We start from the raw sequence: 16848 nt of genomic DNA on the forward strand, positions 1-16848 counted from the left end.
CTTTTTTTTTTTTTTTTTTTGAATGACTGGGCTTGAATTTCCAGTATATCATCTTAAAGAAATGACTCAATTGTGGGATTGAAACACTCCCTGTTATTCAAATGGACCTCTACCAGATGGGTAAATTGAAAAGAAATCAATGTGAATTAGTAATTGGAGCCCATTTTAATGTCTTTTAAGAGTAAAGCACTAAAAGATAGACGTCTATAGTGAAGTAGCTTGTGGTGGGGAAGGGGGGGGGGGGCAGCCATTTTATACAAATGTGATCCTTTTGCACTCAGTAACCTGTCCACTAATCATTAAAATAGTGTAATACTGGAAAACTATACGGTATCTGTGAAGATTAAGAAGGTGTTTTCAGTAGGTGTAATTATTAGTAAACCACCACTGACAGTGTTTCCTGGCTGGAGAGACTGTTTGCTGGTGTTTTAACACTGAGCTTCACTAGATGTTAAGAGTATTAATGTTGTTCTTGCTGAAATATCCAAGAGCTTCGTCCTCTTTTTAAATGAAGGACTGGGAGCTCTGCTGTGCCAGTCAGCAGCCTGGGGCCATTCATTGGTTTCTCAGGAGTGTTTTGGCTTCTTGTCAGGCTTGTCTGTATATCAGCAAATTGGAGCATTTTGAATCTCTGTGGAAATACTTCCTGCTGAATGTATTTTTCTGTTTGGTGTCTGAAATTCAGGCAGTACAGTAAGTAAACAAACATACCATGCTGAAAGGCATAAAGCTCCTTGAAGTTTTTTTTTTTTTTTTACGTAAGGCTGTTACCTTACGAACCATGAAAATATATGCGAATATGACGGTTTACTTTAAAATGTTATCAGTATAACAAAAGCACCATTTATAAAAAAAAGCAGGCCTTCCCCCTATTATAATTTTGCGTTGCTTTCTGAGATATAGTGTGAATAAATACCCTGTACTCCTTTAGAAGATTTTATGATTTGGAGGAACTTTGAGGTAAGAAGGTTTCGAAGGGAGATGTCCCTTTGCAACTAAAACTACCTTTATGGAATGGAAACCAATTATAAACTGCAAGGTATGCTTTCTGTTATTTATTATTATTATTTTACAAGTAGCCTCCATGGTCTGTAGTAGTAGGCATCAATGTACTATTTAAGAGTATAAAAAGACATGACTGTGGCACACGGCCACTTGAGTGGAAACTGAACTGAGTTCACTACCTTTAATTGCTCTGTGCTATACTGAGTCAGTACCAGTTCATGTTTAGATATTATTCCCATGACACCATGCATGCCCTGGCTCCATGGCTCACAGATTGACTACTTGAGGGAATTTCGGCAGACCTCTGGGGGTCCCATGTTTTTAAATTGGATTAATCTACACAACAGCATCTTTGTTCTCCGTCGAATCCAGACCACAGCACCTCCACAGACCATGCTGGGCTGTAGGTGGATGTCTGGATAATGTAGAGTTCCTTCTCATAGACTTTTAACATGTCCACTTTTCTCTGGGAATAATGCAATCATCAAAAAAGAGAATTTTGGTTTTGTTTTTGTCGTGTAAATCAATGTATTTGATTTCCTAAAAGCCAGTGTTTATCTTCCATGTTCTTTTGTGTTAACTGATTTGAAGAGTCGATAGTGTTAATAATATATATATATATATATATATATATATATATATATATATATATATATATATATACACACACACAATCTTCAGGTGTCAATTTACACTTACACCTGAAGAAGCCTTTTCACATTTCACATCACATTTCACAATTCATCTAATAAACAGTTATTACAAAATTAAGTTCTAACAGCAATACTGTCTTGGTTTTCTGCAGTATGTGAGAATTATCATGGCCTTTATTACCCAAACTAATTGGAATCAGAGGGTGCTGTAAAATATTTGTTCATATTATTATTGTAAAATGAATATTATCTTCTCAATCAAGAAACCACCAGGGCGAATGACAATACCACCCACAACCCTTCAAATACAGTGTAAGAATAAGAGATGGAATGCTGGATGTGGTTCAATTTTTTAGCATGGGGCTGATAACTGAGGCGTTTTCAAAATACTGTACTTCCTACATTGATTTAAACCATGTGTGAAAGATACTGAACTTTGCCAAAAGAAGGAATGCTGTTTTACATACTTACAGTAAATACCAAAGGCACCTATTTGCTTATTTGTAATCCGTTTACAGTGGGAAGACTGTCTGAATAGTTCATTGCTCAGAGCATTAGCTTTCTTAATAATTCAGTGTCAGAATTGGTTTCCCTTGGATGGAAAGCTTTTTTATTCTCTTTTTATTCAAAAGGGCCTATCGGCCAGGGCATCAGCCTGAACTTTCCACAGATTCATTAAACCTCCCAGCGGGTTTTGTCCCCAGTTGCCATTCTTGTATAAAAGTTGCAGACCACCATCAGAGCGCTGCGAATTCTCATTGTATACAAGCTCATTATGCAAATTGAAACAGCTTTGTTATGAAACGATTGAACGATTTTAAAATTATCTTATAATTGGAAAAGTAGTCTTTAAATCACCCATAGCTTTTGAAAATAAAAACACAGGTATTAACAGTAACAATAGGTGTGGCTAACCGCACTGTTTGTTTCAAATTAATACATTCAAATTCAATTTAAATCATGTTAAAATACACCAACAGACCCTTCAGCATTTAGGTTTCACTAAAGTCAAAGCAGAGTGTCCCCTTCTGCTATACAGTACAGTAGCTCTGTCACTTGGTTCTCTCTCAAGTAGTGGCTGGTAATTGTTCGGAATTATGTGCTGATGATGTGGACTAATGGCCACTGTGGCTAAGGGTGAGGCCACCAAACCAAACTGATAACCAGTTATTGTTTTGTGTACTGTGGAGTGATTTTGAATAAACCAGACTTTTCTTCTCCAGGGGAAAGGAGGAAGGGGAGTGAAATATGTTAAATGCGAATTATATCAAACATATTTCTGTTCTAAATGATGATAAACAGTACTAGTGCTGTTGATTTGTATCTCCCTGGGGACCAGGTGTTACAGGCCTGTCATTTATACATTTGCACAGCTGGGGTTTACATGACTGAATCCATGACATTAACACTACTAACTGCACGCAGATCTCCTTTTTTTTCTTTTTTATGTATCTGTTCTTTTGAAATTGGTTTTCCCTGGAGAGAGCCTGTTCAGACTTGCATCTCATTTCTAAAGAGAGTGTTGGAAGACAGCAAGAGCTGCAAAACATACACTGTAGCAGCCAAATATATAATAATTGGAAATACATTATGCACAGTGTGGGCTCCCCAAGGACAGAACTGTGTAACAGTTGCAATGAACTGACATAATGTTCACACCATAAATTGATAATGAATGAGATTTAAGTAATGTGACTGCATTGAGCACTTATTGAAATCTATTCTACAAAAAAGGATCCAAATAGGAAAAATAACTACTGCCCGGCAACACATTTTATATGTAAGCCTTGTGTATGACACAGCAGATAATAATTAACATGCTTCTGGGCGGAGACCCAGCTAGCGTACTATACAGAATGAAAGAGCAGCGGTGGAAGTGATGCAGTTCAGATCACTGAAATAGCCCCCCATGTCTTATCTGAAGAGAGAATCTTCTGGTCTCCAATCTTCAAAATCTTGAGGCTTTTAAAGAGGGATGGGCTGCTGTTACAGGTGGCTAATTGCAAAATACTTGAAGAATTCTGGTAGAATAACTGTCAAACCAAAGCATTATCAGCTGTGTATTTGGAATATTGCATTGTGGTCCTAACATGCCAGCACATTGCTACTGATAAGGTACCGTACTATGGGATACCAGGGTCTATTGGTTCCTACTATCGTGATTCTTTAGGATGTCAAAAAGTAAAAATGATAGGGCTCCTGAGTTGTGCATCCGGTAAAGGCGCTCCGTGTGGAGTGCAGGTGTGCCCTATAGCCTGGATGTCGCAGGTTTAAGTCCAGGCTATTCCAGTGCCTGCCATGGACAGGCCCTCCCAGGGGGCAGTGCATAATTGGCTGAGCTCCGCCCGGTTAGGGGAGGGCTTAGGATGGCCAGAGTGCCCTCGGCTCACTGTGAACCAGTGACCCCTGCCCTGCGGGCTTGCCTGTAAGCTGCCCAAAGCTGCATTGTCCTCCAACGCTGTAGCTCTGAGGTGGCTGCATGGTGGGTCTGCAGTGTGAAAAGAAGGACAGCGTGTGTTCGTCTTCACCGCTCCCGAGTAAGCGCAGGGGTGGTAGCGGTGAGCTGAGCCTAAAAATAATTGGCTATTCTGAATTGGGAGAAAATGATAAAAAAAACTATTGCCGATTTACTAAATTTTAAAAAAAGTGGAAATGATGCAGCTGTGCACCATTCTTGCTTTGGGTATCTTCTCTTGTGTTGCCATTGCCTCTTAGCACAGACCATTGCATTGCCATTTTTGTGATACAACAATAAGGATCCATAACTGTGCTTTGTGTATGTGTTTCTTGGTAAAACATAAATTTAAAAAAACATACTCCTTATTAACTTGATTTCTATCATCAAAATAAATGCCTCGAAATGGTTCCTCCTTATTTCTTGTGGTTCAGTTCTAAGTTAGCTGATCTCTCCTTTCAGAGATCCGTGCTCAGCTGGTGGAGCAGCAGAAATGCCTGGAGCAGCAGACAGAGATGAGGGTCCAGCTCCTGCAGGATCTCCAAGACTTCTTCCGAAAGAAGTCTGAGATCGAGATGGAGTATTCTCGTAATCTGGAGAAGCTGGCTGAACGGTTCATGGCCAAGACAAGAAGCACCAAGGACCATCAGCAATATAAGTGAGACTGTACTTTTTTTATTTAGTTAGTATTGTTTTGTTTTGCAGAACTAGTTTTTAAATGTTTATAGTAATATGTGATTGCATACTTTTTCATTCTAATCACTATTATGTTTCTTCTCAAAATGATTTATTTGGGGTTTGAAGAATGTTGCTGGTTTGGTTTTTAAGTATGCACATGGGGTTAATCATTCAGTGGTTTGTGAATTACTCAAGCCAAGGAAGGTAAAAAAACATATTAAAATCAAGTAACTAGTAAATAAGTAGACAATCAAAACCGCATAATATTAGTTCGATGTCTGCCCACTGTTCCTTGTACCTGTTTTCATTCAACAGGATCAGAATTGCTGTTCATTCTAAATGGAATTTGGACTTTCTGCCAGATGTGCTCTAAATTAATAAAGAAACATTCATTTGAAGAATTATCCTATGCTCTCTCAGTGGATATTAAAATAGTTTTAATATGTTATTGTGAAAAATAAATACTTTATACTGCCTGGGTTTACAGAACTAACATTACTAGTATTTGCAAACTAATGTGCTTTTTTTTTTGTGAAAAAGCTTTTTTTCCTTCTCTAATTCTCTAATCAGATTATTCAAAATTTGCATTAGAGGTGTGAGCAATAATTAATCTAGAATACCAAAACTAATTCTGTCTTACTGTGGAGGAAGGCACTTTTGGCAGGCAAGCCTATGTGTGCCCTTTCATATAAAACAAACAGATTTATGATGAAAGGCAAGCTAAATAAGTTATGGTTACACAGACATTCCTGGTTGTTGAACTGTGTGCATTAAATATAAAATGTTCCTCGGATGGGCCCCAGTTAAGCATAAAGCTGTTCTCATTTCTCAAAACCAGATCCCCACAAGGCCCCCTGTTATTTGAACAATATGAGGCCTTACTGGCTGCTAAAATCATATAATATGTTGATTTGTTACCCTGTGAAAACTGGAAATATTTTTTTTACAGAAAAAAAAGAATTGCCAATTTCCAAAAACAAATACACTGTGTGAAGCATCCATGTAACTGGGATGCAGAGCTTAGAGTTCCACTGTAAAGCAGCCAATTCATTCCATCTGAGGGCAGCTTGGAGATTTACAGCACCTTTACAGTCTTTGCTGGACTAGAGCATCCTATAGAAACTAGAGCAGCTCATCTGCATAGGGGATTTCAAAAGAAACTGTACATTAATGATGCATATACACAGGAGCCACAGTATTCAACATAGAAGTAACCTAGTTCAGAAATGTCATGTTGTGCCAAAGAAGATGCAACAAATGTGGTCCCCATATTTGTTTTAAATAAACTGAGTTTTCATGACTGCAAATTGCTTGACGTACTACGATGAGTTTAAGTCTTTTTGTGTGATGGGTATAGCCTATTTGGCAACAAAAACAGCCATGTGCAATAACACTGATGTCCACTAGACATTCAGGCAATCATATTTTTTCACACACACCCCCCCCAGGCTTTGCACCCTGAGTGGCTTCTCCGCCCACTCCTAGTTCCAGCTCTGCTGAGAGCTACTACAGTTTGTGTATCATAGAAACACCAAAGTAAAGCTGGCGTTTCTGTCCCCATCCCTGTCCTCCCGTGGAGTGTGGTTTGAATCATCTAGAACTTTCTGGTTAAAAACCTGGTCTTGCTGAGTTATCGAGGGGGTGCTGGTTCAGGGAGGGAACATTGCCTGGGGTTGGTTTACTTCACCACTCTCCAGTGACACCTACTGGTCAGACTGAATTTTGTCCTCCAATGTTTTCAGTTGGAAACATCCACTGCTTTGGCGATTAGCTAGACAGCAGGAATGGAAGGCGTGTGTTATTCTTCTGTCCCCCTGGGCCAGTATGTAGCTTACAACAGTGAGGTGAAATTCTCAATGGAATTTCCCAATTGAGGAGACCATACCTAAGTGAGCACTATAAAGTATTTGTACTTGTTGACCTTATAAATCTCGGATCAGAAGTTTTGATATTTATTTTTTTGAACTCCAGGATCTGAAGTCAGACTAATAAAGCAGGAAGGGGGTTGGACATCAATAGCAATTGCAAGCAGTAGTTCCAGCTCTTGGTATGACTTTACTAGCTGTGAGGTAATGTTTCCTGGGATATATATAGTATTTAACAGAAGGCATTCTATTTCCTAGCCTAGTTTACTGGAACTGTGACCTTTACTCTGCATAAGACTGCAAAACAAAGTGCATCTTCCTGTCACGTGTAGAAGTATAGCACACACAGCACAACAGGAGTACATAGATGTGGGCTGGCTGCTTTTTAATGGAACTCAAAGCTGTGAACCCAGTTATATAGATGTCTTGCATATTAGAGTGTATTTGCCAGTATTACTTATTTTATTAGGGTAAAAAACAGCTTTTTTTTATACCAGTGCTCCCACTTAAAACACACCACAAATGATTACTGTAGTGCTTGACATGCTGGTGAATGTTTGTTTTAATGGGCTATGTGAATCTTTACTTGAATTCACAGCAATGAGACCATGAGATCAGAGTGCATTAACCTCAGAAAACCAGGTTTTGAGAGCCCCTTCAACCTCTAAATAAGAAATGATATATAAATAGTTCACAAGTCTAACTGTCCTAATTTGCATGCTAGATACAAGTAGTGACAGAGTATGCAACTAGGGCAAAAGTTTCATTTTTAGACCTGCTTGCCTCATTGCACTTATGATACCTTTTCATCCGAGGAAGCAGGTTACCATGCAGCTGCATCATTCAACTGCATAAAGAAATGTTTTTTTTTTTTTTTTTCGCTCCACAGGGTGACTAATCTGCTAAGTCGCTACTGACCATTCCAAAGCTCAGCCAAGTCTTGTGTACGCTGAGGTGGTTTATTTTAATTACAGTACATTTCTAATACCCAGAGAGACTTGGCAGAAGAAGTTTAAAAATGGTGTGATCTGGCCCTCAGTCCCAAAAACAATTCATTTTTGCTTCATCGCTGATCAGCTGTAGCTTTAATACAAATGTGCCTGCACTGCCTACGGCTTTTTTTTTTATCAGTGTTGAACATATTACACTCTCCTCCAAACACTTAAACCAATTTTAATGTGTTAGCCTCACTTCTGTTTAATGAAGTTTCATTGGCATATTCATTATTCTAAGTGCCAGTTGTAGTTTTCCATTTATGGGGTAGGTACTGTATATCTTTTGCTTTGTAAAGATGAATATGTTCCACAATACTGTGCTGTAGATGTCTGCTATTGTTTCTGTTTTGAATTATTGCTGTCATAATTGTATGCTTTTGCCTTATTTTATGTTATATATAGCTTCATAGCTTTTAACAAAGTTGAATTTCTACTGCAGTATAATATAGAAGGTTCACGTCACTCTGTCTCAATTACCTGGCCATTTGTACAGGCAGCGATTTATAATTAGCCTTATGTTTTGTACATAGAACATTACATTGGGTGTGCCTACTGTCCATGACCTTGACTGCTTTGAGAATCAGCTTACATAGCCCTTACACTATATATGTTTATAATACACATAAAATATCATTTAAGTTGCTTTAGAACACAAGCTGTTAGCCACACCATGGGAGCTGAACATGAATAACAAAACATTAAATAAGAATAAATAGTATAACTAATACTAAAGCAAAGACATTTCCATCATATTCATACTATCTGGCTGTATCACAAGAGTATAATTGTTAACTATATACCATATATTACGATCATTTTTGCAGCTTCTCCTTCATACCTGCTTGTCATCGTTGTTGTGTGAATGGACAACAATGAAGACACATGGATCATCTGTCTTCTTTCTATATCTGGATCCCTGTTTTGCATTCTTTCACACATTGCATCACCATAGACACTGAATCAATACACACTGTGCAGTAAGCACTGTGTTCTGATTGTTTACTATGGTACCAGTTGTTTCCAGTTGTAGTCTCCATGGCCTTGGTACAAAACCAATTCAGGAGTCAGATAAACAGATTGTGGCACAACCTGAATTCTTTTTTTCTTTTTTTCAAAAAGGAATATGATTAAATCTGGTTCAGTTTAATCCCAGCTGCTTCAGTTCAATAGCTTTAATCTAAATGAGACATCTCTGACCTACCATTATGTGGTTGCTGTGGTGATGGATGGTGGTTGCTTTGTTGTCCTTCATCATCCTTATCTCTTTTATGTGTCTGAAAAACAAGTGGGAACTATTTACAATCTGAATGTTCATTTGAACTCAGATAATATTTCCTTTTGGTTTTTTAATTGAGTAAATATGTACGTTTTTATTTTTTTTTTATAGAAGAGACCAAAACCTATTGTCTCCTGTGAACTGCTGGTACTTATTATTGAACCAGGTGAGGCGGGAAAGCAAAGACCACGCCACGCTCAGCGACATCTACCTGAACAACGTCATCATGCGCTTCATGCAGATCAGTGAGGACTCCACAAGACTCTTCAAAAAGGTAGGATGAGAGGGAGCGTATTCTTCAGTTATAGCGCAACTGAAGATGGATTGCGCGACCGCAATACCAAAATGAAAGGACCCTTTACATAAAACATTATTGCACGTTATTAAAGATTTAATTGGTAGAAAAACTTGCATTTAACTACTCTATTGTAACTGCTCCTTGCTGCAACAGAATGGTTTCTTGCTAGTTTACATTTATATCATACCTTTCCCCTACTATTTAATGGTTATGGGTTTTGTTGTTCCAGTGTTGATTTATCTTTTTTGTCTATATCTCTCTCTAGTTGGCTTTGGTCTGCTTTGAGAAACCTAAACTGATCCCTACCTGATATTCCACAATCATACAACTTGCATCAGAGTTGTCTTGTTATCATGTACTTCACAAAAAAATGCACAGATGCATAAGGAAGCTTAATATAATTCTTTATTCTGAAACAAAAAAAAAAAAAACATTCCTTGCTTGCACAAGCTGTTGCAAGCAAATCTAGCTTTCTTCAATCTGCATTCATAATGTCACCTTAGCTTTTCACCTTGGTGCTATTCTCCAATGAAGCTACGACCATGCGTGAGAGTTTTCTTCAATCCTTCAGACAACATCTGCACAGCACAACTAGATCTGCTTTCAATTACAGCTTTCCAAAGTTGATTTTTACTAAAGACACTTTGGATTAAAGACACATTCCCAGATGTAAGGTCCTTACATAGTCAAAGTTAAGGCAGCTCTTGTGTTTCAAGTGTCAAGCTGCTCAGCTCATGGGTACAAGTTCAAGTCTCAGCAAGGGGAATTACACTCATGATGGGAATGTATTGCTTTTCCAGATGTCAGGTGTGCTGGCTTCATCTGCATTGGGAAGGACAAAATCCCCCCACTGGGTATGCAGTATCCGTTTCTGGATGTAGACACCAGCAGACACACATATCTGAACCACACACTTGCAACAAGAGCACTGGGGTGACCTTGCAGCTGTTCCTGTTGCAGAGCTGTTTGAAAAAAACTTTGACGGAGTTGGAGATGTATTTTTTTGCATTACTACAAAAAAATTTGTACCTACCAAAGCCGTAGCCAGCTATGAGGCACCTAAGGCATGGGCCTCGTTAAAATCATATTAATAATTATTTGCGCGGGGCATGGGCAAGTGCCTCTATGATTTCTCATGGATGGCTATGGCCCTGCCTACACTGGACCTACAAACCGCAGGGTTTGATTAACTGTAGTCTAGTTTATTTAGACAGGCTGGCCCAGAAGAAAGTTCAAAAATGCACTTTGTTAAAACTGAGTTCAAAAATGCACTTTGGCTGTAACTGTGTTAAACTGTATTTGTAAAGGTGTTTTGATTGCTCAGATGGGCAGGTTGCAGTAAGAATGCAATCAATTTTCAGACCATAAAACTGTGCAGATACTTTACTTCCTCTGCATTTTATCTGAAACTAACTTTAACTTACCAAGCTGCCTTCACAACCCCAGTAAAATATTTAGATAACTCCCTTGTAGACATTTCTTTATTATTTAAAAATACAGGCTCCATGCAAGCTGCAGGTGGTTTGCAATTCAAATGCAGGCCACAATTCGTAATTTTTCAAAATCTTCAGTGCCGTGTTCCCAAAGAGTAGGCTTCTGACAAAAAGCGGAGCTGCAAATTAACTTGAAAATTAATCTTCATTAATCTATAATTAATCTTGTTTTTTTTTTTTTTGACCCAATTTTGATAATTTACTACAATTTCCATTATAATACCTAAAAGGTGGGGTGTCCAGTCACAGTCGTGGGCCATTTCACTCCAGGTTTAACAGATAAAATGAGCAAATTAACTACTTCAGGGTCCGGATGGAGGTTTAATTGCTTCAATTAAACAATTTAGAATAGGGCTGGAACAAAGAGTGGAAGGGCCAACTTTGGCCACCCCTGCCCTTAAATGCACACATTGCCTGACTGGCATGGTAGCAGTGATCCAGACTTGTCATGAGAGAGCTGAGTCGATCTTGGCTGAACCAAGTGAGCACACAGAGAGCCATTGCTGCTGCTAGCTGCAGAGCTGCCAGTTACAAATAGACCTGGTCAATAGAAAACATGGGGATTGATACATGATATATTATCCCTTGTTGGTGAAGGGAGGGGAGGGGGTGGGATAACAAGCTCCCTACTGTAAAACAAGACAAAACAACACCCAAATCGTACTTTTAATGACAGTAAAATTATAGTATATTTAGATATGTGAGACGGTCTTATATCAACTTCTCACAGTTCTTGTAAATCTTTCTTTGGTCTATATTAGAAGGTATATATCTACAAGGTCTTAGAGGATTTAAATAATTAAAATAATTAGGCCAATTAAATCAGCCTTCACAGACCTCAAGCATAGAATGTATTCCTCAGTCATCTTGATTTAGGAATAAATTAGGTCACTTCATGCAAGTTAAAATATGTGGAAGAAAGTTTGGAAAAAAAACATATTTTAAAGATTTTCAGGCTTTCAGTATATTTCTGTGTGCTCCTATCATTAAATACAAAGATACTTTATTATAGCTGACTTAAAAGACATCTATAGAGTGTTGAAAGAGCTAAAACACAACAAGTAATTTCCATGACTATATTTCTTTATATAGGGAATGAGCCACATAAACTACCACTACTGAAGCAGAGACACCATGTCATCTGTATTAACTAAGATGGTATTGAATTTTCATCAAGTTATTTAGTTATTGGTTTAACATGGATTTTTTTGTTTGTTTAAAATACAGCTATAAATAATGATCTGTTGGTAACTGCTACTAATAGTAATTGGAAATAACAAAAGGACACAAAGACCAAGAAGACCTGAAATTCACATCAAGCATGGACATGAATCAAGGTTATTTTACCCTGTTCTTGGTTTTACACATTACTCATGAGACCATCTACCTTTTCTTACCAGTTTACTATAGTATGTAGGTTTTGTATTCTACAATTTAATAATTGTAGTTTTTAGAATTATTTGCCCCATAGGGTGTGCAACAGTAATTTCTGTGACCTATGCAACTGTGAACTTTAAATGTTCCGAAAATGTGTGTAGTATAGTATAGTATCCTTCTAAAGTTAAGTAGGACACAAACAGCACCACCTGCATCCTTACTGTCAACTGATGGAGGATTTCGAACAGCACTGAGAAATACAGCATTTGAGGTGTAGAAAGAACTTCATCAATAACATACTGGCAGATCCAGGCCATGCAACCCTGCATTACACTTAGCAGTGCTTTTGCAAGCAACACTTCCACCCTCTGTTCAGTAACGTGCACAATAAGTGTATTGACTTCTTTTATATACGAAGCATATGAAATATCATACACATATGCAGCATAGCTCTTTTAACTTAATCGTTTATCAAGTGCGATCAGCATAGAGGTATACTCCTTTGTGCATTTCATATTGAGTACAGAACATAACAGAAACACATGAATTATGTTAAATGCAGCTTTTTGTTTGCATTCTGCTTTACTGTTGGTGGTTTGTCATGCATTCTTTTGTACTGTTGATGGTTTATCATGGTGATTAGAGGAGTCTTTAGACATGACTAGGAACAGGCTGTTATTGAATGCCTTGATCATTATATAAATCACAGATATTGAACAAAATGTTCTTGAGGATGGGTGTGTTCTTTTTTAGTGGGGTGTGTAAATGATTCTGTTTAGTACCCATGTTTAGATTTGGTGTTTTACATGGCAAGACAGTTGGTGACATGTGACTGGAACATAACACATGACTGAATAGGAGAATCATAAGTGTGTTATCCATGTTGTGCCTCATGAATGAAAACCTGCAATTTTGAAAAACTGACACTTCTTTTACATTTTAATTCTGAAACTTTGCTGGAACTGCTTTTGAATATATTTGATAATAATTTGCATTGAGAAATGTGGATTTTGTGTAAAGCTTTGACACCATACTACTTACAAAAATAGGGTATAGAACACAGCTGCAGATTTTGGAGACAACCATTCCTGAAGTGGAGCAGAAAACATGACATTCCAGACTGTGGTGTCTGAACCAGTCAACGCAAGCTTGCTTGAGTCTGTTTGTGAGAGGAAGTGCAGCAAGGGTCATCCGTATTTCAGTTGGGATTTCAAGGTATTTGTCATCAGGACGTAGAAATGGCATTGTGTCATGGACATCAAATTCGGGACTTGTCTCAAACACCTAATGTCTGCTGGTATCGTATCTGTAAATTGGTGAATACAGAACCCAGTTGTACTGCAGCAAATCATATGACTCCCTTCTGGAGCATTCCAGCAGCTTTCTCCGTGAGCAGCTGCATGGAGTGTGGCAACCGCAATGTGTGGCCTTCCTGAAAAGGCCTCTCCCTTTATCTCACAAAGGACCAATTACACTGTTATATGTCCCTTATGTGCATATTCTACAGCTAGCAAATATTAACTGAAGTTCTGGGTTGAATGGAGAAATATTATTGATGTTCTTTGCAGCCATTGCCTTGACTTCCTCAGGTGAAGTGACCTAGAATGCACGAGTATAACGGTGTACTTGAACGTAAGGCATGCAAACCTAGAGCTTTCTTCAACCCAGCACGACACCAGATATTTTTCCAAAAAAAATTCTATAACACTTTGCTTCTTTCAAGACTGCACATGTGAGACTCACAAAGCAAATAGAAGTAAGATTTATGGAATTGTTTCATCAATCATAACCCTTTAGTGCATGGACAACACAGCTGCATGTGTTTTTTTTTTTTGTTTGTTGTTTGGGTTTTTTTGCCAACATGGTGCGTTATGTTAAAAAGGATTATGTTTGATGTGGTAAATTCCTGCTCAGCTTTACAACCTAACTTATTGGCTCAAATTGATTTTATGAGATTTTCTAACTGCATACAGTATGTTGCGCTTAAATACTTTGAAATTCGATTAGTACTTAAATAAGTGAGTTAGCAAAATACTTTGAGTGCAATGACAAGACCAGACAATCACCAGGGTAATCAAGTTTAATTGGAATAGGTCCATCCTTGAGTTACACCTCAACAAAGTTTTTGAACTTTGACCTTGGGGTGAAGGCCACATCATTAGTGAGGAAAAAGTCAGCACCTTTTATTCCAGGTGAACAATTACTTTTAGTTACAAGGAGGTGTTACTAGCATTGTTATCATGGTAATGAAGTGAAGTATGGAAAGTGTTAGTCAAGGTTTTGCACTCAGTTCAGAATTTGAGAACTTCCCATTCATGTGGAGTAGAGTAGGTGCCAGGAATTCTTTCAATCCAAACTCCAAAATTCATTATTTTAGTGATGGTTGTGCTGCCCAATACAAAAACTGGTTTAATTTCATATTGTAACTTCACATCACAAAGGTATTGTGGGAAACAATCAAGTGAAAAACTGCAAAAAAGAGCTTGCAGCGTCCCACTGATGGCCAGATTGTAACCCCTGAAGGCATGTATTCATTCGGCAAGACAGCCTTCGACAGCGTAACCTTCATCTTTGTATCTGGCAAATACATCCTGGCCAGTGCTGAACGCTTAAAACGTAGGTTAAAGGGCTCTAAACACCTGCATGGGGCATTTCACCCCCAAGGGGAACTTCGTTGAGGTGTAACTTCCTTTTGTTTTCTCTCAAATGCATTTTGAATTTGCCGTACAAGTCTGTAGCACAAACTGTTTTTGAGTAAAAGGTTGGGTTAATGTTAACCCTCTCTAGAACTTTTGACCTCTTGACCTGATCAGTCTAAAAATGTAAATTTAAGTTTGCCTGAAATACCCCAAGAACCAAGTTTAAATTGGACGGTTGGATGTAACTGTTTGGGTGATTTGTCACAAAATAACTCGTGTGCCCCTCAGTGTTCAAAAAAATTGTCGTGTTTACTCCAAGTTAGTTTTTGGTTTAATTGTACTAATGTCTTTTTTTCTTCTTTTTTTTATATAGAGTAAAGAGATTACGTTCCAGCTGCAAGAAGATTTAATGAAAGTTCTCAATGAGCTATATACAGTAAGGGCCATTTTATATTGCAGTACATTGTGTCACTAATTGTAAGGAAAAAAATAAAATCCAAATTTTGAGCCTTAATCCACCTATTGATTCACATACTGTAATACCCTTTTACATTTGGTAATGTAAATGCTGAGGTGTTACTTAGAAACTGGCTAATGCCTGTTCATCAGCATAATTGTAATTGCATTGAAGATGATTTAATCACAGCCACACTTTCAGGTTTAAACTTTGCTTGACTTGCATGCCTTTCCCAATTTCTGGTAAAGTGTTTGCGGTTGTGCTGCTCCCACAGCTTTATAGTGCTGCAGGGATCACATGTCACATCACATGATCAATTTGAATTTCTTCTCTAATTTAAGGCGATGACAAGTCTGCTAGACTGGTCCTACTAAAGTGGCCATAGATGTATATGTTGCATATTCCCTATATGCAGTTACATTTATATGATATAAGGCAAATAAATAACATGAATGCATCATACAGAGGGTTGAAAGGCATCAAATATATTTCCTTATGTAAACGTAAAGCATTACGGTTGTGCTTGTATAATAAAGTAATAACTGAAAACTTTGACTTACTGTTCATTGTTCTCCTGTTTGGTATACTAATATTGAGATACATTACACCTAACATTGATTGCATAGTAAATCTTTGAGAGTGACACAGAGACAGTCCCAACTCTATGACCTTGCTCGTGCAATGCTGCTGCTATAAGACTAATCAATAGTTCATTCTGGCACCATAATTACAGGCAGGGCAATAAGTGTCAGGCAGCTCTGTAGTGTGTGGCAGATTCATACTTAACACATACAATGAAAAAAATGCAAATGCATGAATAATTGGTAGTTAAATTGAATTATTGGTCACAGTTTGCACTTTTGAAGGTAATAAGTCTTGTTTGATATATATAATTTCAGTGGAGAGAGTAATTTGTTAAATATTTTATTGAGAAATTATCAGTTCATACACACACACACACACACACACATATATATATATATATATATATATATATATATATATATATATATATATATATATATTCAGACTGTGGCATTTTGAATGTCAGACACTATATATTTACATAGTGATATACAGTACTGTGACATTTCAAGTTTATTTGTCATTGTTAAAATGAATGACGCGAGAAGCCCTTTAATATTTTCCCCAATTGTGTCCATTTGAACTAGATATTCATTCCAGGTGCATTCTAGGAGGCATCCTGATCCAATTTACAGAACTGACATATTTGTAGGAAAAAAAAAAAATTGAGGCGAGTTCCCAAGAAACACCTCCTGAGGCTATCGATCTCTTGTAGCTCTTCTTGCAGTTTATCTCCAAGGACTTGACTTGCATGCATTTGGATTGCAAGGTTTTATTAAAATCAAATGAAAATAAACTTGGATCAATCTATATCTGTATTTATGTAGTCAAGAACTTATACATATTATTACCTATACTGTAATAATAATAATTATAATAATACAGTGACTCCCCTTCATAAGGCATCCCTTTCTACTGAGGTACCAGTTATAAGGTGACAAACACTATATTTTATTCTATAAGTGCCCTTCAGTAATTCACATTGTATTACTGCGTAAGTCATATAGCGGAATAAAGAGGGCGCATTCTACCATGATTTACTACTTTCGTTATATACCTCTGAATTGGAGTA

At 37.6% G+C, this 16848-nt stretch overlaps 1 protein-coding gene across 2 annotated transcripts in view; it reads left to right on the forward strand.

Annotated features, from left to right (window-relative positions):
- Positions 1–16848, forward strand: part of LOC121319999 (SLIT-ROBO Rho GTPase-activating protein 1-like) — an 87956-nt gene that overhangs the window by 37225 nt on the left and 33883 nt on the right. For both annotated transcript variants that reach the window (XM_041258060.1, XM_041258061.1), the window contains exons 2-4: positions 4576–4771; positions 9039–9201; positions 15108–15170. In XM_041258060.1, coding sequence (XP_041113994.1) covers positions 4576–4771; positions 9039–9201; positions 15108–15170 — 422 coding nt within the window. The remainder of the gene's footprint in view (positions 1–4575; positions 4772–9038; positions 9202–15107; positions 15171–16848) is intronic.

The sequence above is a fragment of the Polyodon spathula genome, chromosome 8 (assembly GCF_017654505.1).
Source record: "Polyodon spathula isolate WHYD16114869_AA chromosome 8, ASM1765450v1, whole genome shotgun sequence".
Lineage (NCBI taxonomy): Eukaryota > Metazoa > Chordata > Actinopteri > Acipenseriformes > Polyodontidae > Polyodon > Polyodon spathula.